We start from the raw sequence: 25,751 nt of genomic DNA on the forward strand, positions 1-25,751 counted from the left end.
AATAAATCACATTGGGCATAGAGGGAGTGCATGGTGTGTGTGCAATTCACTAGGACTCTGGTGCCAAAAAGCAGACAGAATTCATGCTAGCATGAGAGGCCATTTATTGTTCAGGGGCTGAGCCCCCCTGTTTTGGGGGGGTTCCTGCACTGCTGCCTCCCCCCATTGTTCCCGTGGACCCCTCAAGTGGCAGGTTGCTGAGATGATCGTGGAGGGAGCACATCTTCAAGTGTAGATGGTCCAGAGTGGCCATCTTCTCCCTGTCATGAGGCAGCGGGGAGTTGATGGCGGCATGGCTAGGTGCTGGGGTGTTGGAGTGGAAGGGGAGATCAGGCCCTTTCCCCAAGATCTCACCCTCCTTCCCTGCCCTCAGCCTCCTTCCTCACTCTGGCTTCATCTTGTCTGTCAGCAGTAGGTTCTTGGCCCGCAGGGCCTCGTCTTGGGCCAGCCGAAGGGTGGAGCTCAGGGCCTCTGCCCTGACGTGTTTGGCTAAGGCCTGGCGCTCCAGCTCCTGGGGAGAGGAGCGTAGGCGTAGCTGGGCTTGCTGGACTGGGCTGGGGGTGGAGGGGGAACTGGATTGCGGAGGGCAAAGGGTAGGGTCCCATGGGGCCCACATTTCTCCCTCAGAGTTTCCCATCATGCCTTGAGCTTGAGACTGACCCCAGCATCCCACAATGCACTGGTCTCCAGATTCCGCTGTGGACTAAATCTGTGTCTGTCCTATTGTCTGTCCCATGATGCACTGACCTATGTCCCAGCAAGCACTAAATCAGTGCCTATCGTCTGTCTCCTAAGCTCATGAACTATCCTCCATTTGATATGTGTATGCGCCCCAGTATTCTACCACATGGTGACCTCCTACATTCCATAATTTGGAAGACCCCACATCTCCTTATCCATTAGACCAGCACCTCTCACACAAAAGTCCTGGCCAGGCGCAGTGGCTCACGCCTGTAATCCCAGCACTTTGGGAGGTCGACACGGGTGGATCACTTAAGGTCAAGAGTTCGAGACCAGCCTGGCCAACAGGGTGAAACCCCATCTCTACTAAAACTACAAATATTAGCTGGGCGTGGTGGTGTATGCCTGTAATCCTGGCTGCTCAGGAAGCTGAGACATGAGAATCGTTTGAACCTGGGAGGTGGAGGTTGCAACGAGCCAAGATGGCGCCAATGCACTCCAGCCTGGAGCAACAGAGCGAGACTCTGTCTCCAAAAAAAAAAAAAGGCCGGGCGCAGTGGCTCACGCCTGTAATCCCAGCACTTTGGGAGGCTGAGGCAGGCGGATCACGAGATCAGGAGATCGAGATCATCCTGACTAACACGGTGAAACCCTGTCTCCACTGAAAACACAAAAAATTAGCCAGGTATGGTGGCGGGCGCCTGTAGTCCCAGCTACTCGGGAGGCTGAGGCAGGAGGAGAATAGCGTGAACCCAGGAGGCAGAGCTTGCAGTGAGCCGAGATTGCGCCACTGCACTCCAGCCTGGGCGACAGAGCGAGACTCCATCTCAAAACAAACAAACAAACAAACAAACAAACAAACAAAAAACAGTCCTTAGTGCCCTGGTCCTCTATGTACAACTGCACCAAGCCCCATTTCCTCTCATGTATTAGTCCTATAGCTTGGCCACATCAATGTCCCACAGTGCCTCACTTGTCTGTCTCACCCACTACAACATAATCCCATAGTACATTAGGTCAATATCCCATAATACAGTGCACTAGGGCTCAAGTTCCACCAACTATTGGGCTGAGTGTGTTGTGCAATGCCCCAGGAAGAGCTGTGGTTCCATTTCCCATAACGCATCAGCTAACTGGGACCTACAGTCACTGGGTCTCCTATTTTACCTCAATATAGCTGACCCCAATGATCTTGTACAATGCACCGCCTCTCTAAAAGTTTAGAGAAAATCAGGCCTATGTTCCAAGAAGCTTTAGACTGGTGTCTGTCTCGTGTCCCACAATGCACTAGATCCAACGTCCCATCATGCTTTAGGCCCAAGTCCATCTTCCGAGGTATCGTAATGATTGGCCTGTGACTCACTCACCACCAAACTGCTTGTCCATCTCCCCATGCATTAGGGCCAAGTCCTCCCCCAGTGCCTGCTGCTCCCAGCTCAGCCCTTCCCCTTCTGCCACACACCAGCAGTACCCTTGAGTCCGGGGTTTCCCTCCCCTTGCCCCAACAGAAAAGTAAAGTGGGACATGGTGGCCCATATTCCCTGGTACCAGAATCTTCTTGTGTAGCCTCTGACAGCTGGGACAGGCAGGAGTCAGGCCCCTCTGCTTCACCTCGTCCACTAGTGAGGTCAGTGCTCGGTCCAGCAGCTGCTGCAGGGACTCCGTAGACAACTGCGACCCCTGGCTGGGGGAGGGGCGGTCACCAGATAAAGAGGCCCAGTACCAACTCCAGGACGCCCCATGCCCCATGCTCACCTGTGGAGCCTCCATTTGGCCTCGTTTCCAGTATGCACCCTATGCAAACTTGCCAGCATGCACTGTGCACCAGCTGTCCCTTGGTTTCCATGGTGCTCTGGGGATCACTACTCCTTTTATTTTTGAGACGGAGTCTGGCTCTGTTACCCAGGCTGGAGTGCAGTGGCACAATCTTGGCTCACTGCAACCTTCACCTACCGGGTTCAAACGATTCTCCTGTGTCAGCCTCCCAAGTAGTTGGGACTACAGGCATGTGCCGCCACATCCGGCTAATTTTTGTATTTTTAGTAGAGATGGGGGTTTCACCATGTTGGCCAGGATGGTCTTGATCTCCTGGCCTCGTGATCTGCCCACCTCGGCCTCCCAAAGTGCTGGGATTACAGGCATGAGCCACCGGGCCCGGCCCTTTTTTTTTTTTTTTTTTTTAAGATGGAGTCTCGCTCTGTCACCCAGGCTGGAGTGCAGTGGCACGATCTTGGCTCACTGCAACCTCTGCCTCCTGAGTTCAGCGATTCTTCTGCCTCAGCCTCCTGAGTAGCAGGTATTACAGGCACCCGCCAGCACGCCTAGCTAATTTTTGTGTTTTTAGTAGACATGGGGTTTCACCATGTTGGCCAGGCCGGTCTTAAACTCCTGACCTCCGGTGATCCTCCCACTTGGCCTCCCAAAGTGCTGGGATTACAGGCGTAAGCCACCACGCCCAGCCAGAGTCACTATTCCTAAGGGCACCAGACAGCCCTCAGTTTGCAAAGGCTGTCAAGAACTAACATTTCCCATAATACACTAGTGAAACTCGATTTCATATTGTACTGTGAGTCCCCCTTTCCTAAAATGGACCTTCCCACAATGGGCCAAAAATGGTGTATCCCTCGGCTCTCACAATACACCAAGGTCTCACTTCCCCCTCAGTGCACTGAAACCCTGCCTCTCCTCATGTCCACATCCCAGCCTTCCCACAATGCACTGGAAATATGATGCTTAAAATGTACCAAGTTTTTTTTTTTTTTTGAGATGGAGTCTTGCTGTCGCCCAGGCTGGAGTGAAATGGCACGATCTTGGCTCACTGCACCCTCCACTTCCCAGATTCAAGAGATTCTTTGGCCTCAGCCTCCCAAGTAGCTGGGATTACAGGTGCTCACCACTACGCCCAGCTAATTTTTGTATTTTTAGTAGAGATGGGGTCTCACCATGTTGGCCAGGCTGGTCTCAAACTCCTGACCTCAGTGATCTGCCCGTCTTGGCCTCCCAAAGTGCTGGGATAACAGGTGTGAGCCACTGCGTCCACCCTTTTTATTTTATTTTTATTTTTTTGAGACACAGTTTCACTCTACCTACCAGGCTGGAGTGCAGTAGCGTGATCTCGGCTCACTGCAACCTCTGATCTCGGCTCACTGCAACCTCCGCCTCCTGGGTCCAAGTGAATTTCTTTTTTTTTTTTTGAGATGGAGTCTCGCTGTGTCTCCCAGGCTGGAGTGCAGTGGCGCGATCTCAGCTCACTGCAAGCTCCGCCTCCTGGGTTCACGCCATTCTCCTGCCTCAGCCTCCCTAGTAGCTGGGATTACAGGCACCCGCCACCATGCCCGGCTAATTTTTTTTTGTATTTTTAGTAGAGACGGTGTTTCACCATGTTAGCCAGGATGGTCTCGATCTCCTGACCTTGTGATCTGCCTGCCTTGGCCTCCCAAAGTGCTGGGATTACAGGCATGAGCCACCACGCCCAGCCTGGTCCAAGTGAATTTCATGCCCCAACTTCCTGAGTAACTGGGATTACAGGCACGCGCCACCACGCCCAGCTAATTTTTGTATTTTTAGTAGATACGGGGTTTCACCACGTTGTCCAGGCTAGTCTCGAACTCCTGACACCAAGTGATCCGCCCACCTTGGTCTCCCGAAGTGCTGGGATTACAGGCGGGAGCCACCGCGCCCGGCCTGTACCAAGTTTCTCTTGAGTTCCACAAGACACTGATTCTACCTTGCAGAGTGGGAACAAATGAGGCTTCTAGTGCAGCAGGACCGGCTGTTTCTACAATGCACTGGGATACCTTGTCTCCCAAAATGAACAGCGCCCCACCCTTCACTAATGTCCCATCTCCTTCCGCATCTCCTTTAATGTCCTATCCACAAGGCTCCCAGAGGCAAGCCCAGCCCCGTTACCTGGCACAGCGGGCACAGTTGCCTTGGTGGGACCGATCCAGGTTCATGGAGAGGTCAGGCCCTCTTCGAGAGTTCTGAAATTGCCGCCCGAACTCCTCCAGAATGGGTTTCAGTGGGCCCAGCCCCTCCAGTTCGCTCCTCAGTGAAGCCACAGACACTGCTGACCGCTCCACCCTGAGGCATGAGTAACCAGTGCTGCCGGGTTGTCTCTTCAGCGGTATAACCCTGGCAAGACTCCACCCATTATTAGCCCACCACTTGCGTCTCCATCTGGTCAGCAATTCTCCATCCTGCCCTCCCCTCTCTGCTCTGACTGGCCTCACTTTTTGTATTTTACTTTATGTTATGTTATTTATCTGTTGACTATTTTGAGCCAGGGTCTGGCTCTGTGGCCCAGGCTGGAGTGCAGCAGCACCATCATAGCTCTCTGAAGCCTTGAACTCCTGGGCTCAGGCGATCACTCCTGCCTCAGCCTCCCGAGTGGCTAGGACTACCAGGGTGCGACACCACACCACTCCCAGCTAATTTTTAAATTGTTTGTAGAGATGGGGTCTCCACTCTGTGGCCCAGGCTTGTCTTGCACTCCTGGCCTCCCAATGTGCTGGGATTATAGATGTGAGCCACCTCACTGGGCCACCTTTTGTAGATTACTGTTTGGAATGCCCCTCCTAGTTCTCTAATTGATTTTCTCGGATCCCACTTGACCCCACCCTTTGCCCTTTTAAGGTATAGACCACACCCCTTCTCTAATTGATTCCACCCCTCAGGCCTTATTAGGGCTGATGCAACCCTTCCTGCTCTCTAATTGGTGTTTCCCGATGTCGGTATATGTTCCGGAATGCCTGGCCATAGCTGATTGGCCTACCCATTTCCCTCAAGACCCCGCCCTCAGGTTGGGATTGCCCTGCCCCTTCCGGTCTTCCCATGCACTGGCCCCAATCCTCACATGGTGCACAGCTCATCCGCCCGACCTCGCAGCTCCTGCAAGCCCCGCGCCGTCTGTGCCTGTTCGCGCTGTGCCCGCTCCCACTGGCCTAGGAAGCCGTCGACCCTGCCGCCCAGGCCCCCGAGCAGCCGCAGGGCTTCCTGCACCGCCCCCTCCTCCTGATGCCACCGGGCGGTCAGTGAGGACACCTCTCTCCTGGAGGGGCAGAGGAGGGGAATGGGTAGGGGCTAGGCTTCGACAGGTTCCCACCTACCCCCACGAGATAGGTGGGACAGGACTCACCTATCTCGCCCCACTGAGACCATGCCCGTGGCTCCAGACCCACCCAGGTCACCAAATTTTATTGCACCCTCCATTTGGTGAAATTTGGTTGTGTCCTCCAGAGCCCTGCCTTTATCCCCTTCCTTTATTGGCTATCTTGGCCCTTTCCTGGTCAGGTCCCCAACCTCTACCTGGGCTCCTCCAGACACTGGCCCCCCAAGGCACTGCCCACCCTACTCTGCCCCACGTGGTGCCTCCAGGACCACTCCTCTCCTAAGCCCCGCCCACCTCAGTTTCACCAGGCCTGGACCTGCCTCCCAGCAGCCCAGAACTCAAAAGTTCCTTATTCTGTCCCTCCCTTGCTCAGGTCACTGCCTTCGGGGCACTCCCTCCTCTGCTCTTGGAGACCCCAGCCTTGTCGCCTTCCGGTTAAGATCTAGGCCGGGCGCGGTGGCTCACGCCTGTAATCCTAGCACTTTGGGAGGCCGAGGCGGGCGGATCACGAGGCCAGGAGATCGAGGCCATCCTGGCTAACACGGTGAAACCCCGTCTCTACTAAAAATACAAAAAAATAGCCGGGCGTGGTGGCGGGCGCCTGTAGTCCCAGCTATTGGGGAGGCTGAAGCAGGAGAATGGCGTGAACCCGGGAGGCGGAGCTTGCAGTGAGCCAAGATGGCGCCACTGCACTCCAGCCTGGGCGACAAGCGAGACTCCGCCTAAAAAACAAAAAACAACAAAAAAAAAAACCCACAAAAAACGATCTTTGAGGAACCTCCCCTGTGTCCCCGCCCACCGCAGCTCCTGGAGACTCCTCCCGTGTCTCTACCCACCTTCGTTCCTCGAGGCTCCTCCCATGTTCCCGCCCACCTCAGGTACCCGAGGCTCCACCCATGTCACCGCCCACCTCAGCTACTTGAGAACCCCCGTCCCTTGGGTCCTGCCCACCGCATCTCCTCGAGGCTCCACCCCTGAGTCCCCGCCGATCTCGTTTTCGAGGCTCCGCCCCTAAGTCCCGCCCACCTCAGCTCCTCGATGCCGGTGAGCAGCTTCTGCAATTCCTGCTCGCTCACGTAGGGGCCCTCGCTTGCCCGAGGCCCCATTCCCCAGCCTGCGGGGACCAGGCCGTGCGGCTGCGAGGGTTTGTCGGGACTCCCTGGCGGGCCGGGGCAGCCCTGGGACATGGCGGCGGGGCCCAGGCCGTTCCAGGAGAGGCCAGCCTCCGGCTTCTGCTTCTCCTCCGGCTCCTGCAGCTCGGCCTCCTGCCGTCGCGGCGTCTCATCCTGCAGCTGCTGCTGGACGTAGCGCAGCTTCTCCTGGGCGGTAAGGGAGGACGGGGTCACAGCGTCCAGCCGCTTTCCTCCCGCAACCACCTCCACCCCAAAATCCGCTCCAGTACTCCCCGAGATTGGAAGTAGAACGCCTGTGGGGACAGTATGTTGGAAGTCTCACTGGCTGTCATTAGGGAGGGGAGGCACCATTTGAGGCCCAGTTGGACTCCAATTCCCGCTAACCTCCCACAGCCTGCCTCCAGGTATCCACCCGGCCCTCCAAGCCTTCCAGGCGTCAAATACCAGTCCCGGCCACTTGGCAAGAACAACTGAAGCTTTCTCAGCATTTTGTTGGAAAATGAGTGGGCATGTGGACAGGACGGGCCTTCTCACCTGAAGTCCAGCTCGAGTCTCTTTCTGGGACCTGAATGTGACTGCAGGGCAAGAGTCCCCCATCTGGGTGTTGGAGCCTCATTTGAATCCCTCTTATCAGCGAGTTCTAAGGATGACTATGTGCACGAAGGTGCAGTGTGGTGGTAGTGTCGGGGCAGGGAGTTCCACCTAAAAGTGTATCTTGAGTCCCTCGTGCATCTGACCTCCTCCCACAAATCCTGGGACTGCCCCCTAGCCCTTACCTCCAGCAGGGCAGAATTCTGCTTCAAGACGTTGGTTTTGATTTCAGCATCTTCCACAGACCGGGTCACCTTCCAGCAGTTCTCCTGGGTCAGACACCAGGGCGAGGGCCCTGCCTTCCCATTCCAGTTCCGCCTCCCAACCCTTAGCCTGTCTGTTTCCATACAGGCTCCAGGCCTCCTAGCCCCCCAGTACAAGACACACTCACCAGCTCATTTCCTTGGCTAAAGGGATGCCTTCCTCCTTAGCCAGATGTGCCAGAGTGGCACCCCTCCACTTCCTCCCACCTCTCTTCGGTCCACCCATTCCATTTCTCCTCTTTCTTTTCTTTTCTTTTTTTCTTTTGAGACTGAGTCTCGCTCTGTCGGCCAGGCTGGAGTGCAGTGGCGCAATCTTGGCTCACTGCAACTTCCACCTCGTGAATTCAAGCAATTCTTCTGCCTCAGCCTCCCAAGTAGCTGAGATTACAGGCGCCTGCCGCCACACCTGGCTAATTTTTGTATTTTTAGTAAAGATGGGGTTTCACCATGTTGGCCAGGCTGGTCTCAAACTCCTGACCTCAGGTGATCTGCCTGCCTCGGCCTCCCAAAGTGCTGGGATTACAGATGTGAGCCACTGCACCCAGCCTCCTCCCCTCTTTCTCCCACCCTCTTCTTACTCCCATTCCCCTCTCCCCATCCATTCCTGCGTCCCACTGGCTCACCTTGAGTTGAATGCAGTACCCCTCCAACTCTTCTGCCTCTTGCCGCCTTCTCTCCAGATTCTCGCTCAGCACAGAACACTCGCTCTGGAGCATGGAAGGAGGAGAGGTTAGCCAAGGACACGAGGGGACAGCCTGTGGAAAAGAAGATCTGGGCCTGGGAAGGTTCCTCTTCTTTCTGAGCCTCAAGTTCCCCAACTGAGCTATGGGTGCATTCTGCTGGAGGCAGGCTCCAAGAAGGGAACTTGGCCCTGGAGGAAAGGCAGGTGTTGGATATAGGGGGTCCTCACACCTGCAGAGACTGCACGTGCTGGTTAACCCGGTTGGTCTTTTCCTTCAAGCTGGTGATGGAGTCTTTGGCGCGGACCAATCCACTGTTGACCCCACTCTGGGGAAGAATGGGAGACAGGTGAGTTAGTGGGTATGTGGGGGCAAGCCCCAAGCCCAGGAAGAATTCCAGAACTGGGAGGCTGTGTTTACACCTTGATTTTGCCCTGGAATGGCTATGTGACTTAGAGCCAAGGGCTATACCTCTGATTCTTAGCATTCCTGCGCGGCAAACCCAGGGCATAAACGACCTTTCTTCATGGTGGGCTGGGAGAAAAACAGGATCCAGGAGGGAATGGGGGATGGAGGTGGGGTGCTTAGACACGTGGAGGAAGAAGGATGGACTCAACCAAACACTGAGCTAAATGTCCTTGGGGGCCAGGTGCCGTGGCTCACTCTGGTAATCCCAGCACTTTGGGAGGCTGAGGTGGGTGGATCACTTGAGGTCAGGAGTTCAAGACCAACTTGGCCAACATGGTGAAACCCCAACTCTACTAAAAATACAAAAATTAGCCAGGCATGGTGGTGCCTTTAATCCCAGCTACTTGGGAGGCTGAGGCAGGAGAATTGCTTGAACCTGGGAAGCGGGGGCTGCAGTGAGCTGAGATAGCACCACCGTACTTCAATCTGGGCGACAGAGCGAGTCTCCGTCTAAAGAAAAAAAAAGTCCTTGGGGTCCACAGCTTAAAAAGATAAACTTTGAAAACACATGCCCTTTCTCTCCAGGAACTGGTGAATTACAAAGGAAGCCACTTTTCAGATATGAACACTTGCTATGCACCAAGCACTTGTCTTGTCTTTTATTCTTCACAACTCCGCCTCTTGAGGTTATTTGGCCTATTTTACAAGTGAGACAAATGGGTCTCAGAAATGGGATATCCCTTGTCTTCCCAAGCACTCAGCACATTAGGTGACCTCATCAGAATCTAGATTCAGAACGCTTGTTTTAAACCATGACACCATGTGGCCTCTGGTCATCATTACTTTATATCACATAAAGTGTTGTGTGACTCCTGCCAATCTGTGGTTCAGAAGGGATGCATGTGGTAGGATCCATTCTCCCAGCTTGGACAGTTACAGAAGCCTTAGCCTGGCACATGACTGCCCAACCAGAGACTACATTTCCCAGGTTTCCTTGCAGCTAGGTGTGGCCATGTGACTAAGTTCTGGCCAATGGAATGTGAGTGGAAATAATGTAGTCAATTTATTTTTGGGGGAGGTGTGTGTAGGGGGGTCTCTCATTATTACCCTGGCTGGTGTGGAGCGGTACTATCATAGCTCACCAGCTCCTGGGCTGAAATGATCCTCCTGCCTCAGCCTCCCAAGTTGCTAAGAGTATAGGTGCTTGCTACCATGCCCAGCAAAATTTTAAGATGTTTGGTATAGATGGGTTCTCACTACGTTACCCAAGCTGGCCTCAAACTCCTGGGCTCAAGTGATCCTTTTGTGTCTGCCTGTAAGTGTTGGTCTTACAGGCATGAGCCACTGTGCCCAGCCTCCTTTTTTCTCTCTCTTTTATTTTATTTTTTTTTTAGCCTACATCATTACTTAGACTGTGCAGAATTATAGTCAATTTCTGAGTCATCCCTTATAGGAAAAGAGTGAGAACTTTCCCTTTTTCTCTCATTTCACTGGAATGCACAATTGAGGGCTGTCTTGGACCAGCAGATAGAGGACACAATGAAACAGAAGAAGCCTGAATCCTTGACATGGAGCCACCATACTCCATTCCAACCACCTGTGAAGACTTTCAGGGTGAGACATTACATCTTCTGTGTTATTCAAGCTGTGTTATTTTGTGTTTTTTTGTTACAGTAGTCAAATGTATAACTTCAATATCATTGACATTCTTTTTTTTTTTTTTGACAGAGTCTTGCTCTTTTGTCAGGCTGGAGTGCAGTGGCATGATCTCGGCTCACTGCAACCTCTCACTCCCAGGTTCAAGCCATTCTCCTGCTTCAGCCTCCCGAATAGCTGGGACTACGGGCGTGCACCACCACACCAGGCTAATTTTTTGTATTTTAGTAGAGACAGGGTTTCACCATGTTGGCCAGGATGGTCTTGATCTCCTGACCTCGTGATTCGCCCACCTCGGCCTCCCAAAGTGCTGGGATTACAGGTGTAAGCCACCGTGCCCGGCCTATCATTGACATTCTTATTTCACACTTGAAGGAAAAGAGACCCAGAGAGCCCTCTGCCAGCTGTTTATGACCAGTTCCAGCTGATGGAAGGGAAGTGGGCACTGGTCGATGTGTGGAAAAGACAGGCATGATCTCTTCCCCTGTTCCCCCTGCTTAATGGCTGGAAGGCAGTGGCGAGAGCAACTGTCTGGAAATGGCTGAGCAACCAGAACGTAGACACCTGTAACCTGCTGCATTTGAAGAGCAGAGCTACTAAGCTTATCAAGCATTTTATGTGCAAAAAAGCAGTTCTCTTGGTTTCTCTCATGGTTGCTGAACTAATACACAAAAGATAGACGAATAAGTTTCCTCCCTTGTGAGATGGAGGCAGCAACACATTTCTTGCATGATTGCTCTGGGGAAGAAGTGGAATAAGAAATATTGTATCCAGTTAACAACAGCAAAATGGTGGATTAAATAATTCAGGCCGGGCACAGTGGCTCACACTTGTAATCCCAGCACTTTGGGAGGCCGAGATGGGTGGATCACTTGAGGTCAGGAGTTCGAGACCAGCCTGACCAATGTGGTGGAGCCCCGTCTCTACTAAAAATACAAAAATTAGCCAGGCGTGGTGGCAGGCACTTGTAATCCCAGCTACTTGGGAGGCTGACACAGGAGAATCGCTTGAATCCAGGAGGCGGAGGTTGCAGAGAGCCTAGATGGCGCCATTGCACTCCAGCCTGGGCGACAGAGCGAGATTCCATCTCAAAAAAAAAAAAAAAAAGGAATTCAAAAATTCCACCACTCCATAAAAACAATGAAAAAACTAACAAAAACCATAAGAAGCAGTTTGTTCACAATTCTGGAAATTAACCAAAGGCTTGCAGCAACTCAAAGAGCATTTATTCAAGAAAAGTGACTCCCGATAAAAACGGCAAGACTTGAGGAATTTTAACTTATCCTAGTCCTATCTCTCACTCCCTAGCTCAGCAGGAACCCTGGAAAATAACAGCCCATGTTTCCCACAGGGAGGAAGCAGAATGAAGCTAGAACTCATTCAAAGCCTCATAACCCAAAGAAGAGTCATTCTATGATTGTTAAGTGATGCCTGGGAAGACCCCACACAGAATATTTGTCTTTCCTTTTCAGAACTGGCAAAGCCGTGAAAGCATCTCTGATAGTTGAAGGAAAGATCTGGATGTTTGTCCTCTCCAAATCTCATGTTAAAAATGTCATCCCTTGCCAGGCACAGTGGCTCACACCTGTAATCCCAGCACTTTGGGAGGCTGAGGCAGGAGGTTCACTTGAGCTCAGGAGTTTGAGAGCAGCCTGGACAACATGGTGAGACCCCATCTCTACAAAAAAAAAAAAAAAAAAATACAAAAAGTAGCCAGGTGTGGTGGTGTGCACCTGTAGTCCCAGCTCCTCAGGAGGCTGAGGTTGAAGAATTGCTTGAACCTGGGAGGTGGATGTTGCAATGAGCCGAGATTGCGCCACTGCACTCCAGTCTGGATGACACTGAGATCCTGTCTCAAAAACAACAACAAAATGTAACTCCCAGGCTGAGCACGGTGGTTCACACCTATAATCCCAGCACTCTGGGAGGCCAAGGTGGGCAGATCACCTGAGGTCAGGAATTCAAGACTAGCCTGGCCAACATGGCGAAAGCCCGACTCTACTGAAAATACAAAAATTCGCCAGGAATAGTGATGCATGCCTGTAGTCCCAGCTACTCGGGAGGCTGAGGCAGGAGAATCGCTTGAACCCGGGAGGTGGAGGTCGCAGTGAACCGAGATCATGCCACTGCTCTCCAGCCTGGGCGACAGAGCAAAACTCCATCTCAAAAAAAAAAAACAAAAAACTTGTGTGGCATCTCCTTGCTCGTGCTCTTGCCAGGTGATATGCTGGCTCCATCACCTTTTGCTATGAGGCCCTCACCAAAAGCTGAGCAGATGTTGGCACCATGTTTATCAGATAGCCTGTGAACCATAAGCCAATTAAACCTCTTTTATTTATACCCAGCCTCGAGTATTCCTTTATAGCAATGCAAGAATGGACTAACATGGAGTGGGAGAGGGAACATTTGTAAAGAAAAAAAAAATTTACGCTTGTTTTAATGTTGCTACTGCCGAAGGCAATGGATAACAGTTGGGGTAAACAATAAAAAGCAAAAAATCTTAAAAGGAAAATCTGATGGACATATCTGTAGAAGCCTTGAAATGTTCCAACAAATTCCTGGGAATGTAGAAAGCCATTGGCCTGTGTAGGGTTGTGTACATGCTTGGGAAAGTTCTGAGAAGGCCCCAAGCTTTTCACCTCTGGCTGACCTTGAAACTTTGAAACGCTGCACAAGCAGGAAGGGAAGGCTAAGGTAGAGTTGTAAATTGTCTGAGTGTTAAAGGTGTGCCTCATCAGGCACACAGAGTGCCATTTGGCAAAGACTAGAAGATTTTGTTGTTGTTCCAGTTTAAGGAAATGTCTCTCCAATCATTAGCTAACCACTAAAATTAGAGAACAGAGACTTCAGTGGCCAAACATGACAAAGAACACAGATATTACAGAAATAGTTCAGAAAAGTCTGTTTTTTAAAAAGCAACTACAGGCCAGGTGCAGTAGCTCACACCTGTAATTCCAACAATTTGGGAGGATGAGGTGGGAGGACTGCTTGAGCCCAGAAGTTCAAGACCAGCCTGAGCAACATAGTAAAACCTAATCCCTTAAAAAATAGTAATAAAATAGGCGGGGTGTGTTGGCTCATGCCTGTAATCCCAGCACTTTGGGAGGCCGAGGCAGGTGGATCACGAGGTCAGGAGATCGAGACCATCCTGGCTAACATGGTGAACCCCGTCTCTACTAAAAAATACAAAAAATTAGCTGGACGTGGTGGCGGGCGCCTGTAGTCCCAGCTACTCGGGAAGCTGAGGCAGGAGAATGGTGTGAACCCGGGAGGCGGAGCTTGCAGTGAGCCGAGATCGCCCCATTGCACTCCAGCCTGGGCAACAAAGCAAGACTCCATCTCAATAATAATAATAATAATAATAAAATAAAATTAGCTGAGCTTGGTAGTGCACACCTGTAGTCCCAGCTACTCAGAAGGCTGAGGCAGGAGGACCCCTTAAGCCTGGGAGTTAGAGGCTGCAGTGGGCCACAATCATGCCACTGTACAGTGGCCTGGGCAACAGAGCAAGATCATGTCTCAAATAATAATAAAAATAAATAAAAATAATAAAATAAAAAGCAACTATAACAAGCAGTAATAACAACAAATCCTTATGAGTGGGGAGAATCTGTTTCTAGGGTTGCTACATTATGATACTTTATTTTTTATTTATTTATTTTTTTTTTTGAGACAGAGTCTCCCTCTGTCCCCCAGGCTGGAGTGCAGTGGCATGATCTCGGTTCACTGCAACCTCTGCCTCCTGGGTTCAAGCGATTCCCCTGCCTCAGCCTCCCCAGTAGCTGGGACTACAGGCGCCCGCCGCCATGCCTGGCTAATTTTTGTATTTTTAGTAGAGATGGGGGTTTCACCATATTGGTTAGGCTGGTCTCGAACTCCTGACCTCAGGTGATCTGCCTGACTTGGCCTCCCAAAGTGCTGAGATTACAGGCATGAGCCACCGTTCCCTGCTACATTATGATACTTTAAATGGCCAGTTTTCAGGCCGGGCACGGTGGCTCACACCTGTAATCTCAGCACTTTGGGAGGCCAAGGCAGGTGGATCACCTGAGGTCAGGAGTTTGAGACCAGCCCAGCCAACATGGTTAAACCCCGTCTCTGCTAAAAATCCAAAAATTAGACAGGCATGGTGGTGCACACCTGTAATCCCAGCTACTGGGGAGGCTGAGTCAGGAAAATCGCTTGAACCTGGGAGTCAGAGGTTGCAGTGAACCAAGATCATGCCGCTGCACTCAAGCCCGGGTGATAGAGCGAGACTCCATCTCAAAAAAAATAAAAAATAAAAAATGGCCAGTTTTCAACAAAAAAGTTATAAGGCATGCAAAGAAAAAAAACTATGGCCTATACAATGGAGGACAAACAAGCAGTCAAGAGAAACTGTTCAGGGGTAGGATGGCGGGGGCAGATTTGGACTTACTAGGCAAACACTTTAAATCAGCTACTTTAAATATGTTCGAAGTGCTAAAGGAAACCATTCCTAAATAACTAAAGGAAATTGAGAGAATAATGTCTCACCAAATAGGGCATATCACTAAAGAGATAAACATTATTAAAAGAAACCAAATAGAAATTATAGGGTTGAAGGGCCAGGCGCAATGGCTCACACCTGTAATCCCAGCACTTTGGGAGGCCAAGGCAGGCGGATCACGAGGTCAAGAGATCAAGAACATCCTGGCCAACAAGGTGAAACCCCGTCTCTACTAAAAATACAAAAATTAGCCTGGGATGGTGGTGTGCACCTGTAGAGCCAGCTACTCGGGAGGCTGAGGCAGCAGAATCGCTTGAACCCAGGAGGCAGAGGTTGCAATGAGCTGAGATCACACTACTGCACTCCAGCCTGGCAACAGAGAGAGACTCCATCTCAAAAAAGAAATTCTAGGGTTGAAAAGTACAATAACTGAAGTGAAAAATGTACTAGAGGGGGCTCTGTAGCAGAATAATGATTCAATGAACTTGAACATAGCTCAACTTTGATTATCCAGCCTGAGAAACATGAAAACAAAAAGAATGAAGAAGAATGAATACAGCCTCAGAGACCTATGGATCTGGGAATCCCAGAAGGAAAGAAAGGGGCAGAAAGAATATTTGAAGAAATAATGGTTGAAAACTTCCAAAACTTGATGATTTGAACATAAATCCACACATCCAAGAAGCCAAATGAACTCCAAATAGGCTCCAGGGGCTGGGCCGAGTGACTCACTGCTGTCATCCCAGGACTTTGGGAGGCTGAGGAGGGTGTATTTACTTGAGACCAAGAGCTCAAGACCAGCCTGGCCAACATAGCAAAACCCTGTCTCATAAAAAACAACAATAAGAAGGCTGGACATGGTGGCTCACACCTGTATTTCCAGCACTTTGGGAGGCCAAGATGGGAGGATCGCTTGAGCCCAGGAGTTTGAGACCAGCCTGGGCAACAAAGTAACACCTGCATCTCTAAAAATAAAAATGAAAATAAAAACACTTTTAAAATAGGATAAAATGGGCCAGGTGGCTGGGCTTGGTGGCTGACACCTGTAATCCCAGCACTTTGGGAGGCCAAAGTGGGTGGATTATGAGGTTAGGAGTTTGAAACCAGCCTGGCCAAGATGGTGAAACCCTGTCTCTACTAAAAATGCAAAAATTAGCCTGGCGCGGTGGTAGGCACCTGTAGTCCCAGCTACTTGGGAGGCTGAGGCAGGAGAATCGCTTGAACCTGGGAGGCGGAGGTTGCAGTGAGCCGAGATCATGCCATTGCATTCTAGTGTGGGCGACAGAGCGAGACTCCATCTCAAAAAAAAAAAGAAAAGAAAGAAAGAAAACCACGGACCAATATCCTTTATGAATATGGTCACAAAAGTCCTCAACGAAATACTAGCAAACCAAATCCAGCAGCATGTAAAAAGGATTATACATCGTGACCAACTGGGAATTATCCCAGGAATGCAAGGTTGGTTCAACATACTAAAATCAACCAATGACTGGGCATGGTGGCTCATCCTAGCAATTTGAGAAGCTGAGACAGGAGGATCACCTGAGGCCAGGAATTCTAGACCAGCCAGGTCAACATAGTGAGACTCCATCTCTACCAAAAAATTTAAAAATTATCTGGGTACAGTGGCATGTGCTTGTGGTCTCAGCTCCTTGGGATGCTGAGGTGGGAGGATTGTTTGAGCCCAGGAGGTTGAGGCTGCAGTGAGCTATGATGGCACCATTGCACTCCAACCTGGGAAATGGAGCAAGACTCTGTCTCTAAAAATAAATAAATGTTACATACCATATTAATAGAATAAAAGGGAAAAAAACCACATGATCATATCAGTTAAGAAAAAGCTTTTGACAAAATACCACTCATGATTAAAAAAAAAAAAACACTCAACAAACTAGAAATAGAAAGGAAGAAAGGAACTTCCTCATCCCAATAAAGGGCAGCTACAAAAATCCCACAAAATGTGATAGTTTAAAATATGTCCATAAATTCTTTCACATTCCTTTAAAACGTGGAGCCTTATTTGCCTCACTTGAGTATGAGCTGGACTTGGTGACTCACACCCAGGAAATAGAATAAGGCAGGCTAGTTGTGGTGGCTCATGCTTGTAATCCCAGCACTTTGGGAGGCCGAGGCAGGTGGATCACCTGAGGTCAGGAGTTCATGAGCAGCCTGGCCAACATGGTGAAACCCTGTTTCTACAAAAAAATACAAAAATTAGCTGGGCATGGTGGTGCACACCTGTAATGCCAGCTACTCAGGAGGCTAAGGCAAGACAATTGCTTGAACCTGAGAGGCAGAGGCTGTAGTAAGCCGAGATTGCGCCACTGCACTCCAGCCTAGGTGACAGAGACTCTGTCTCAAAAAATAAAAAAATAGAATAAAGTAGAATTGATGATATGTGAGGTAAGAGACTACTTCATAAGAGGAACTGTTTCTTATTTGCTCTCTCTTCATCTAGGGAATGATAGCCTCAATGTCATAAGCAGCCACCTATGAAGAGGCCCATGTAGCAAGGAATTGAGGCCTCCAGCCAAGGGCAGGTGAGTGCCCCATTTTGGTAGCACAACCTCTGGCCCCAGTCCAACCTTCAGGTGACTGCAGCCCCAGCCAAAATCTTGTTTGCAACCTCGTGAGACGCCCTGAGCCAGGCCCACCCAGCTGAGTCCCTCCAAGTTTGTTGTTTGAAGTTTTGGTGTAATTGGTTTCACAGCAATAGAAAGCATTACACAAAGTGTCTTTCTAACCTGAAGACTCAGAAGGTCTTGGGTTTCCTGTGGGTAATTGTTCTGGAAACCAAGGCAACAGGACCTAGGGTCAACTAATTTCTCCCAGTTACTAGCCGTATGACCTCATGGAGGGGACTTCACCTCTCTGTGCCTCTGCTTCCCTACCTGTGAAATGGAGATACAACTAACAACTACCTTCACAGGGTTCCCATTGTCCTTCCTCCTACCTGGAAACTGACACTCTCTCAACCAGGGTCTCCATCACTGCCTGGTTCTCTGTCCCCCTCTTTCCAGTTCTCTGTCCCCACCCAGCCCCTGTGTCTGTTCCTTCTCTCTCTGGGTCTCTATCCCCCTCCTCTATTTCTGGTCTTCTGTCTCACCCTGATTCAGCTCTGTCCCCCAAATCTCGGAGTCTCTGACTTATTTTTCCTGAGTCTCTGCCTTTCTACTCTTTAGGTCTCTGTCTTCTTTTTTTTTTTTTTTTTTTTTTTTGAGATAGAGTCTCACTCTGTCACCAGGCTGGAGTGCAGTGGCACGATCTCGGCTCTCTGCAACCTCCACCTCCCGAGTTCAAGCGATTCTCCTGCCTCAGCCTGCCAAGTAGCTGGGATTACAGGCATGTGCCCCCCTCTGTCTCTGGGTCTCTGTCCTCTTCTCTCTCTGGGTCTCTGTCCTCCTCTCTCGGTCTCTGTCCCCCTCTCTCTGGGTCTCTGTCCCCCTCTCCCTGGTCTCCCTTCCCCTCTCTCTGGGTCTCTGTTCTCCTCTCTCTCTCTGGGTCTCTGTCTCCCTCTCTCTCTGGGTCTCTGTCCTCTCTCTCTGGGTCTCTGTGTCCTTCTCTCTGCCTGTCCCCGCCTTCTCTCTGGATGCAGCTCAGGTGCTGGGTGCTGGTTCCAGCTCCTGCTGCCCCCCTCACCTCTCCAGCAGGCACCCCAAGGTCATTACTTTTTCCATTTCACAGAGAAGGAACTTGAAGCCCGTTAGAGGCCGACACTCCCCTGCAGCCCCACAGCGAGCTGGCAGCTGTGTCAGACCTCGATCCTGGCTGCCTGGGGCACTTTCTCAGGCTTCACGATCCAGTGGGGGATGTGACTCAGAAATAGCTCTGGTGGGAGGCAAACGGCTGCAAGTGCTGCCTGAGGGACACTCCCCAAGACAGGGCGGAGAGCTCTTCTGTCTGAGGGAGGAGATGTCTCCCAGACATCCTTCCCAGCCCAGACTCTTTGCCCTGTTCTCTGCAGCTCCTCCTCCTTCCCTGGACCCTCGCCCAGGCTCCTCTCTGGCCTCCCTGCCTCAGTCTCTCCCCTCCAAACATCCCCCACTCAGCCCAAGGGAGTCTTGGGGAGAGAAAGGCCTTTTGCATTAGTGACAAAAGCAGCAGCCTTCTTGTCTTGGTCCTGCTTCTTACAACCCCTCCAACCTTGACCTTGTGGAGGTTACTACACCACTGTCTACCTTAGTTGTTTCTTTTTTTTTTTTTGAGACGGAGTTTTGCTCTTGTTGCCCAGGCTGGAGTGCAATGGCACGATCTCGGTTCACTGCAACCTCTGCCTCCCAGGTTCAAGCGATTCTTCTGCCTCAGCCCCCCACATAGCTGGGATTACAGGCATGTGCCACCACGTCCGGCTAATTGTATATTTTTAGTAGAGATGGGGTTTCTGCATGTTGATCAGGCTGGTCTGGAATTACCGACCTCAGGTGATCTGCCCGCCTCAGCCTCCCAAAGTGCTGGGATTACAGGCATGAGCCACGAAGCCCTGCCTCAAAAATTTTTTAAAAAAATTAGCTGGGTGAAGCCGGGAGCGGTGGCTCATGCCTGTAATCCCAGCAGTTTGGGAGGCTGAGGCAGGCAGATGACAAGGTCAAGAGATCAAGACCATCCTGGCCAACATGGTGAAACCCCGTCTCTACTAAAAATACAAAAATTAGCCGGGCGTGGTGGCGCACACCTGTAGTCCCAGCTACTCGGGAGGCTGAGGCAGGAGAATGGCTTGAACCTGGGAGGTGGAGGTTGCAGTGAGCTGAGATCACACCACTGCACTGCAGCCTGGCAACAGAGCGAGACTCCATTTCCAAAAAAAAAAAAAAATTACCTGGGTGTGTGGCATGTGCCTGTAGTTACAGCTACTCGGGAGGCTGAGGTGGGAGGATCACCTGGGCCTGGGGAGGCCAAGGCTACAGTGAGCCAAGATTGTGCCTGGACTGTCATGCTGTCACTCCAGCCTGGGCAACAGAACAAGACCCAGTCTCAAAAAAAAAAAAAAAAAACGAAAGAAAGAAAAAAATTTGTTTAGCTGGGCACGGTGGTGTACACCTGCAGTCCCAGCTACTTGGGAGGTCAAGGTGGAAAGATTGCTTAAGCCCAAGGGTTTGAGGTTGCAGTGAGCTATTATCATGCCACTGCACTCCAGCCTGGGCAACAAGAGCGAAACTCTGTCTCAAAAAATAAATAAATAAATAAATAAAATTTAAAAATAAAGGAACAAATGTATGCATCTCCGTTTTACAGATGAGGAAACCAGGGCTCCCTGAACATAGAAAGTGCTAGTGAATCTTATCAGCATCATTAAGATCATGGCTATTGTTAGTGTGGTTCTCAGTGTCTGGTAGAGCCTGTTTTAGGCCTGGCCCAGGGGAAGCCAGGTGGGGGGTGAGGATCAGAGGTGCAGTGAGTTGAAGGACCCAGTTGTAACCCTCTATACTTTTGCCAGAAATTCCCTAAATCCCCCTAAATCTTGCTCATCTCTCAGTTTTGCCCCAGATTCTTAGCTGACCCCCCTCGGAGAACTCCTACTCACTCACTAAGGTGCAGCTGCAAGACGTCCTCCTCCAGGAAGCTTTCCCTGGTACCCCCCAGCCTGGCCTGAGGGGCCTTTCTCTGGGATCTCCTCCGTTAGGGAATTTCTCACCCTAGTCTGTGTCTTTTGCCCCCACCAGACTGGGAGCTCCCCAAGCACAGGGATCTGGCCTGTTTCCTGAGCCCAGCCTCACTGGGGACATTTGGGAGTGACTGTATGAACTGAAGACCACCCAGGCCAGGCACGGGGGCTCTCGCCTGTAATCCCAGCACTGTGGGAGGCCGAGGTGGGAGGATCACTTGAGCCCAGGAGTTTGAGACCATCTTGGGCAACACAGTGAGACTGTCTCTAAAGGAAGAAAAAAAAAAAGACCAACTCCCAGATTCATGGCTGGCTGTCAGAGAAGGAGGAGGCAGTTCCCAGTTAGTTCCTCTGGGTCTCGAATGACCAGAACATTCTAACTCCAAGTCAAAAACACCCCACCCCCGTCCTAAGTATTTGCTACCACCTTGTGGAGGACCTCGGTCTTCCCCAGCGGGTGGTGTGGGGGGCCCTCACCAGGATTTCCGTGATGTCTGCGTCATCCAGATCCCAGGGTAGGGTAGGGGAGGCAGGGGGCCCAGCCAGTGTGAGTTGGCCGCTGAGGTCTTCCACTGTGGAGTCTGTCCCCGTGGAGTCAGTGGGCTCCATGGCGGCCAGGTTGAGCAGTGACACATTGGTGCAGGCCGAGGACCGTTTGAGGTTCAGGCACCAGTGCATGGGCTGATGGGACATCTGGGGCTCCACCCTGCAGAGGAGAAACAGGCAGAAAAGTGGAGAAGCAGCCCCAGGGTGTCTGGGCCCTCCTGCCTTCCTTTCTCCATACCTCACCCCCTGTGACTCCACCCTCACTGTATATAAGTTTCTCCCTTCTCTGTCCCCGCTGCCTACTTTATTCTCCTTCCCCGTGCTGCCTACTTTCTTTCTTTTTTCTTTCTTTCTTTTTTTTTTGAGACAGAGTCTCACTCTGTTGCCCAGGCTGGAGTCCAGTGGCGCGATCTCAGCTCACTGCAACCTCCGACTGCAGGTCCCAGTTCAAGCAATTCTCCTGCCTCAGCCTCCTGAGTAGCTGGGGTTATAGGCATGTGCCATCACGCCTAGCTAATTTTAGTATTTTTAGTAGAGATGGCGTTTCACCATGTTGGCCAAGCTGGTTTTGAACTCCTGACCTCATGATCCACCTGCCTCGGCCTCCCAAAGTGCTGGGATTACAGGCGTGAGCCACCGCGCCCGGCCGCCACTGTCTACTTTCTTCTTCTCCTTCCCCGCTGCCTACTTTCTCCTCCCTTCTCTGCCACCTACTTTCTTCTTCATTCACTAGCCTACCTTCTCCTTCTTCCCTCCCCACTGGCTTCTTCCTCTCTCCATCCATCCCCATTACCTTCTTCCTCTCTACCTCCCTGTGACTTGATGTCTCTTCACTGCTGCCCTCTTTCCTGCCCCCGACCCGCTGGCTTTTCCCCCTCCCCTTCCTCCAGCACCCACAGTCGGACTCCTGCTCTGTTGGAGGTAGTGCTGGGCATTAGAACCATCCCTGACAGGGTGCAACAAACCCACCCGTGGAACGACACGGCCTTCTTTTTCTTCGGGATCCCCTTGGCCCGGCTGGTCACCCCCCGGGGAGCCTCTGGGACTAGCTGGGAGCAGCTCTCCACCCCCGTGGGGGTGTCCCCGGCCTCATGGATCTCTTTGGACTGCCAGATTGTCTTCACCACCACGCTCGCCATGGTGTGGGGGTCTGGCTCCCAGGGAGGGGCTCCTTCCTCTGAGACTTCCTACCTACTGTGACCACAGACCCTCAGGATCCACTGTCCCCTCAGCCTGCCTCACAAAGGACCCAACCACTGGGCCCCAGTGAGTGGGGGGCACAGGGAAGGGAGAGATGCTGGCCCGGGTCATTCCCCTAGGGTTCTCAGTGGACTCCTCCTGTTCAGGATTCCAGTTACATGCCCAACGTGCCCCCCCTCTTCAGAGCTCCAGTGGATGGATTCATGCTAGCCTGTAACTTAACAATGGGTCGGCCCACGGATTCTTGGGAGAGGTCCAACTTCCCTCTCCCTGAGACTAAGCGTGGGGTCACACAGCCCTGTGCACTTGTTCTTGATTCTTCATGTAGCTTCCTGGATTTGACAATTGGCTGGGGTTTGAGAGACTGTGGTCGAAGAGGGCTGAGATCCAGACCCTGACCTGGAGGGTCTCATATTCTATAGGGCGGCGGGGTGGGGGGAAAGGCAATATACAGGTAGATCAACAAAAGAAAGCTAGGTGCGGTGGGCCTCGGGGTCAGGGTAGAAGGTGAGGGAGGAGAGGAAGGTGGAGAGTTGGGGCAGGACAGAGGGTGGTATCCCCCTCCCCCGTTTATTTATTTATTATTTTCTTTAATACTTTTTATTTTTTTTGAGACAGAGTCTCTCTCTGTCATGGAGGCTGGAGTTCAGTGGCGCGATCTCAGCTCATTGCAACCTCCACCTCCCGGGGTTCAACCGATTCTCCTGCCTCAGCCTCCCCAGTAGCTGGGACTACAGGCGCTGGCCACAAAGTCCGGCTAATTTTTGTATTTTTAGTAGAGACGGGTTTCACCATGTTGGCCAAGTTGGTCTCAAACTCCCGACCTCAAATGGTCCACCCACCTTAGCCTCCCAAAGTGTGGGATTACAGACATGAGCCACCATGCTCCGCTATAATTTTTTTTTTTTTTTTTAGATGGAGTCTCGCTCTGACACCCAGGCTGGAGTGCAGTGGCGTGATCTTGGCTCATTGCAACCTCTACCTCCCAGTTTCAAGCGATTCTCCTGCCTCAGCCTCCTGAGTAGCTGGGACTACAGTACCTGCCACCACACCCATCTAATTTTTTTTTGTATTTTTAGTAGAGACAGGGTTTCACTGTGTTGGCTAGGCTAGTCTCCAACTCCTGACCTCGTGATCTGCCCACTTCAGCCTCCCAAAGCATTGGAATTACAGGTGTGAGCCACTGCGCCCCGCCCACCCAAAGTATTTAAAAAATATATGGAACATGTCACAAATTTGCATGTGGTCTTTGCGCAGGGCCCATGCTAATCTTCTCTGTATCGTTCCAATGTTAATACATGTGCTGTCAAAGCGAGCACTGCCCTGCTATTTAGGGACAGACTTTTCCTGTTCTCTTCACACTTCTCAAAAAGACTAGTTCAAACATCACTGCTAATAGACATTTTAAATGCTGTTATCCCCAGGGAGAAAGTACTTCTTCCTGGTCATGAATGGACTCCAGTTCTTGGAACGCTTAATCTTTCTATAATAAAGAACCGCTGGGCGCGGTGTCTCACACCTGTAATCCCAGCACTTTGGGAGGCCGAGGCGGGCGGATCACCTGAGGTTAGGAGTTCAAGACCAGCCTGGCCAACATAGTGAAACACTGTCTCTACAAAAATACAAAAATTAGGCGAGCATGATGACGGGTGCCTGTAATCCCAGCTACTTAGGAGGCTGAGGCAGGAAAATCGCTTTAACTCGGGAGGCAGAGGTTACAGTGAGCCGAGATTGAGTCACTGAACTCCAGCCTGGGCGACAGAGCGAGACTCTGTCTCAAAAAAAAAAAAAAAAAAAAAAAGGCCCGGCGCAGTGGCTCACGCCTGTAATCCCAGCACTTTGGGAGGCCGAGGTGGGTGGATCACAAGGTCAGGAGATCGAGACCATCCTGGCTAACACGGTGAAACCCCGTCTCTACTAAAAACACAAAAAATTAGCCAGGCATGGTGGCGGGCGCCTGTAGTCCCAGCTACTTGGGAGGCTGAGGCAGGAGAATGGCGTGAACCCGGGAGGCAGAGGTTGCAGTGAGCTGAGATCGCGCCACTGCACCCCAGCCTGGGCGACAGAGCGAGACTCCATCTCAAAAAAAAAAAAAAAAAAAAAAAAAAAAGAACTTAAAGTCCTGGGATTAATAATTTTTCTTGTGTTTAATGGGGCTGCTTTGTGTTCTTCAGGGGCAAACAGCACCCCCCTCCCATATTAGAAATGGACTCTCCCTGTGACTAAAACAGCTGAGCAATTTCTGTCCTCCTGGAATCCAAAATGGACTTTCCCAGGCCCCATTCCTGGAAACCCAAATGGACGCATCCATTAAGCCTGGAAGGTGGGCTCTTCTCAACCTCCTTTCCATCTCCCAGGATTCAGAATGGCCATTCCAAAGGTCCAGAACACACCCCCAAGGCTCATTCCAGGAATGCTTGGCTTCTGAGATTAGGAAAGGCTGATGGGGTGGAGTTTTGTTCCTAGAGGTGACAGAAATGGACTCTTCCAGTTCCCTTTGTCCCAAATTTCTCAATCGCCTGGGGCGTTGGGAGTTCTGGCCGTTTTGCCTTCCCCAAAGCCAGTTTACCAAAGAGTCTCTGGGGAGCTGGGGGTTGGGGATGGAGGCTGGGGCTGGGCCAAAGCAGATTCACCTATTTCTTCTTTTAACAAATGTTGTTGAAACTGTTCAAGGCCAGGTCCCATTCTTGCCCAGAAGGAGTTCCCAGTCTGGAGGAGACAATTTTGGTTTGATATCTGCTACAATGGAGGCTGCCCGAGAGACACTGTGGTTGGACAAAAAAAAAAAAAAAAAAAAAAGGCAACATATATTGAAAAGTAAGCCAAGATACGGTTTACGTTTATTTCTGCTTTTTCACTTCCAAGCTGTGTGGCCCTGGGCAAGTCATTCGCCCTCTCGACCTAAGGTTTAACTTCTGCTTAATGGGACTAGCCTTGAATTACTGTTTTTCACTCTGAGATTCTAGGTCTCCTGACAACTCAAGTCCCGACACGTTGGCTGCAGAGAAGGGGGGAGGGGAGGAAGGCTTCCTAGAAGAGGATTTCAGCAGTCGGGGGTGACAGTGGAGGGAGAAAAGGAACACGGAGACGCTTGCGCAGTAAACACCGCACGCTCTCTTGCCCCGCCCAACCCCTTCTCTGCAGCAGGGAATTGCAGGCGTCGCTCCACCTATCCCAGCCGAGCGGAGTGACACCCTCCCCTCTTTCCTTCTCTACTGATCTTCGCCTTCCGCCCGCCCCACAGCCGCCCAATGGAGGGCTGAAGTAGGACAGATCTCGCCAATCCGCGACGCCTGCGGGGTAGGTCTACCCGTTCATTGGTCCCAGTCAACCTAAGTCCCGCCTCCTAGGCCCGTTCCCCGCCTTCCTTCACGTCCCTCCCTTCCTCCTTGGAGAGACGCTAGATCCAATCA

General features: G+C 51.3%; 1 protein-coding gene, 1 long non-coding RNA gene and 1 other non-coding gene across 17 annotated transcripts; 1 reads left to right on the plus strand and 2 right to left on the minus strand.

Moving 5' to 3' along the window:
• Positions 1 to 87: 87 nt before the first annotated feature.
• Positions 88 to 22,553, minus strand: TSKS (testis specific serine kinase substrate). Of its 14 annotated transcripts, none has more exons than XM_001173128.6 (11): positions 22,108 to 22,553; positions 21,070 to 21,298; positions 8,691 to 8,786; positions 8,402 to 8,485; positions 7,701 to 7,784; positions 6,818 to 7,110; positions 5,537 to 5,731; positions 4,591 to 4,764; positions 2,230 to 2,365; positions 387 to 511; positions 88 to 260 (listed from the first exon to the last, which is right to left on the minus strand). In XM_001173128.6, exons 1-11 carry the CDS (start codon positions 22,275 to 22,277, stop codon positions 104 to 106), a joined length of 1,743 nt encoding a protein of 580 aa, XP_001173128.2. In that variant the 5' UTR covers positions 22,278 to 22,553; the 3' UTR covers positions 88 to 103. The 14 variants fall into 14 exon arrangements, with proteins under 14 accessions (XP_001173128.2, XP_063658185.1, XP_016792096.1 ...); XM_063802115.1 differs by having other exon boundaries at positions 355 to 511; positions 22,108 to 22,513; XM_016936607.3 differs by having other exon boundaries at positions 387 to 554; positions 22,108 to 22,493.
• Positions 8,723 to 25,635, plus strand: LOC104003406 (uncharacterized). Of its 2 annotated transcripts, XR_001711883.3 has the most exons (4): positions 8,723 to 8,807; positions 10,375 to 10,480; positions 17,449 to 17,530; positions 25,305 to 25,635. It is a non-coding gene; the product is annotated as an uncharacterized LOC104003406 (long non-coding RNA). The 2 variants fall into 2 exon arrangements; XR_676002.4 differs by lacking the exons at positions 17,449 to 17,530; positions 25,305 to 25,635 and adding an exon at positions 11,995 to 13,747.
• On the minus strand, positions 23,551 to 23,657 carry LOC112206471 (U6 spliceosomal RNA). Its single transcript, XR_002940835.1, has one exon. It is a non-coding gene; the product is annotated as a U6 spliceosomal RNA (small nuclear RNA).
• Positions 25,636 to 25,751: the final 116 nt, after the last annotated feature.

The sequence above is a fragment of the Pan troglodytes genome, chromosome 20 (assembly GCF_028858775.2).
Source record: "Pan troglodytes isolate AG18354 chromosome 20, NHGRI_mPanTro3-v2.0_pri, whole genome shotgun sequence".
Classification (NCBI taxonomy): domain Eukaryota; kingdom Metazoa; phylum Chordata; class Mammalia; order Primates; family Hominidae; genus Pan; species Pan troglodytes.

Excerpts from the sequence above, each read along its gene's own strand:
- TSKS (XM_016936602.3), bottom strand. The coding sequence starts at position 22,277 with ATGGCGAGCGTGGTGGTGAAGACAATCTGGCAGTCCAAAGAGATCCAT. Across the intron at positions 4,816-5,536 it reads GCGGATGAGCTGTGCACCAT|GGTTATACCGCTGAAGAGAC; the intron begins GTGAGGATTGGG and ends GAGTCTTGCCAG. Across the intron at positions 2,366-4,590 it reads AACTGTGCCCGCTGTGCCAG|CCAGGGGTCGCAGTTGTCTA; the intron begins GTAACGGGGCTG and ends CCCCTCCCCCAG.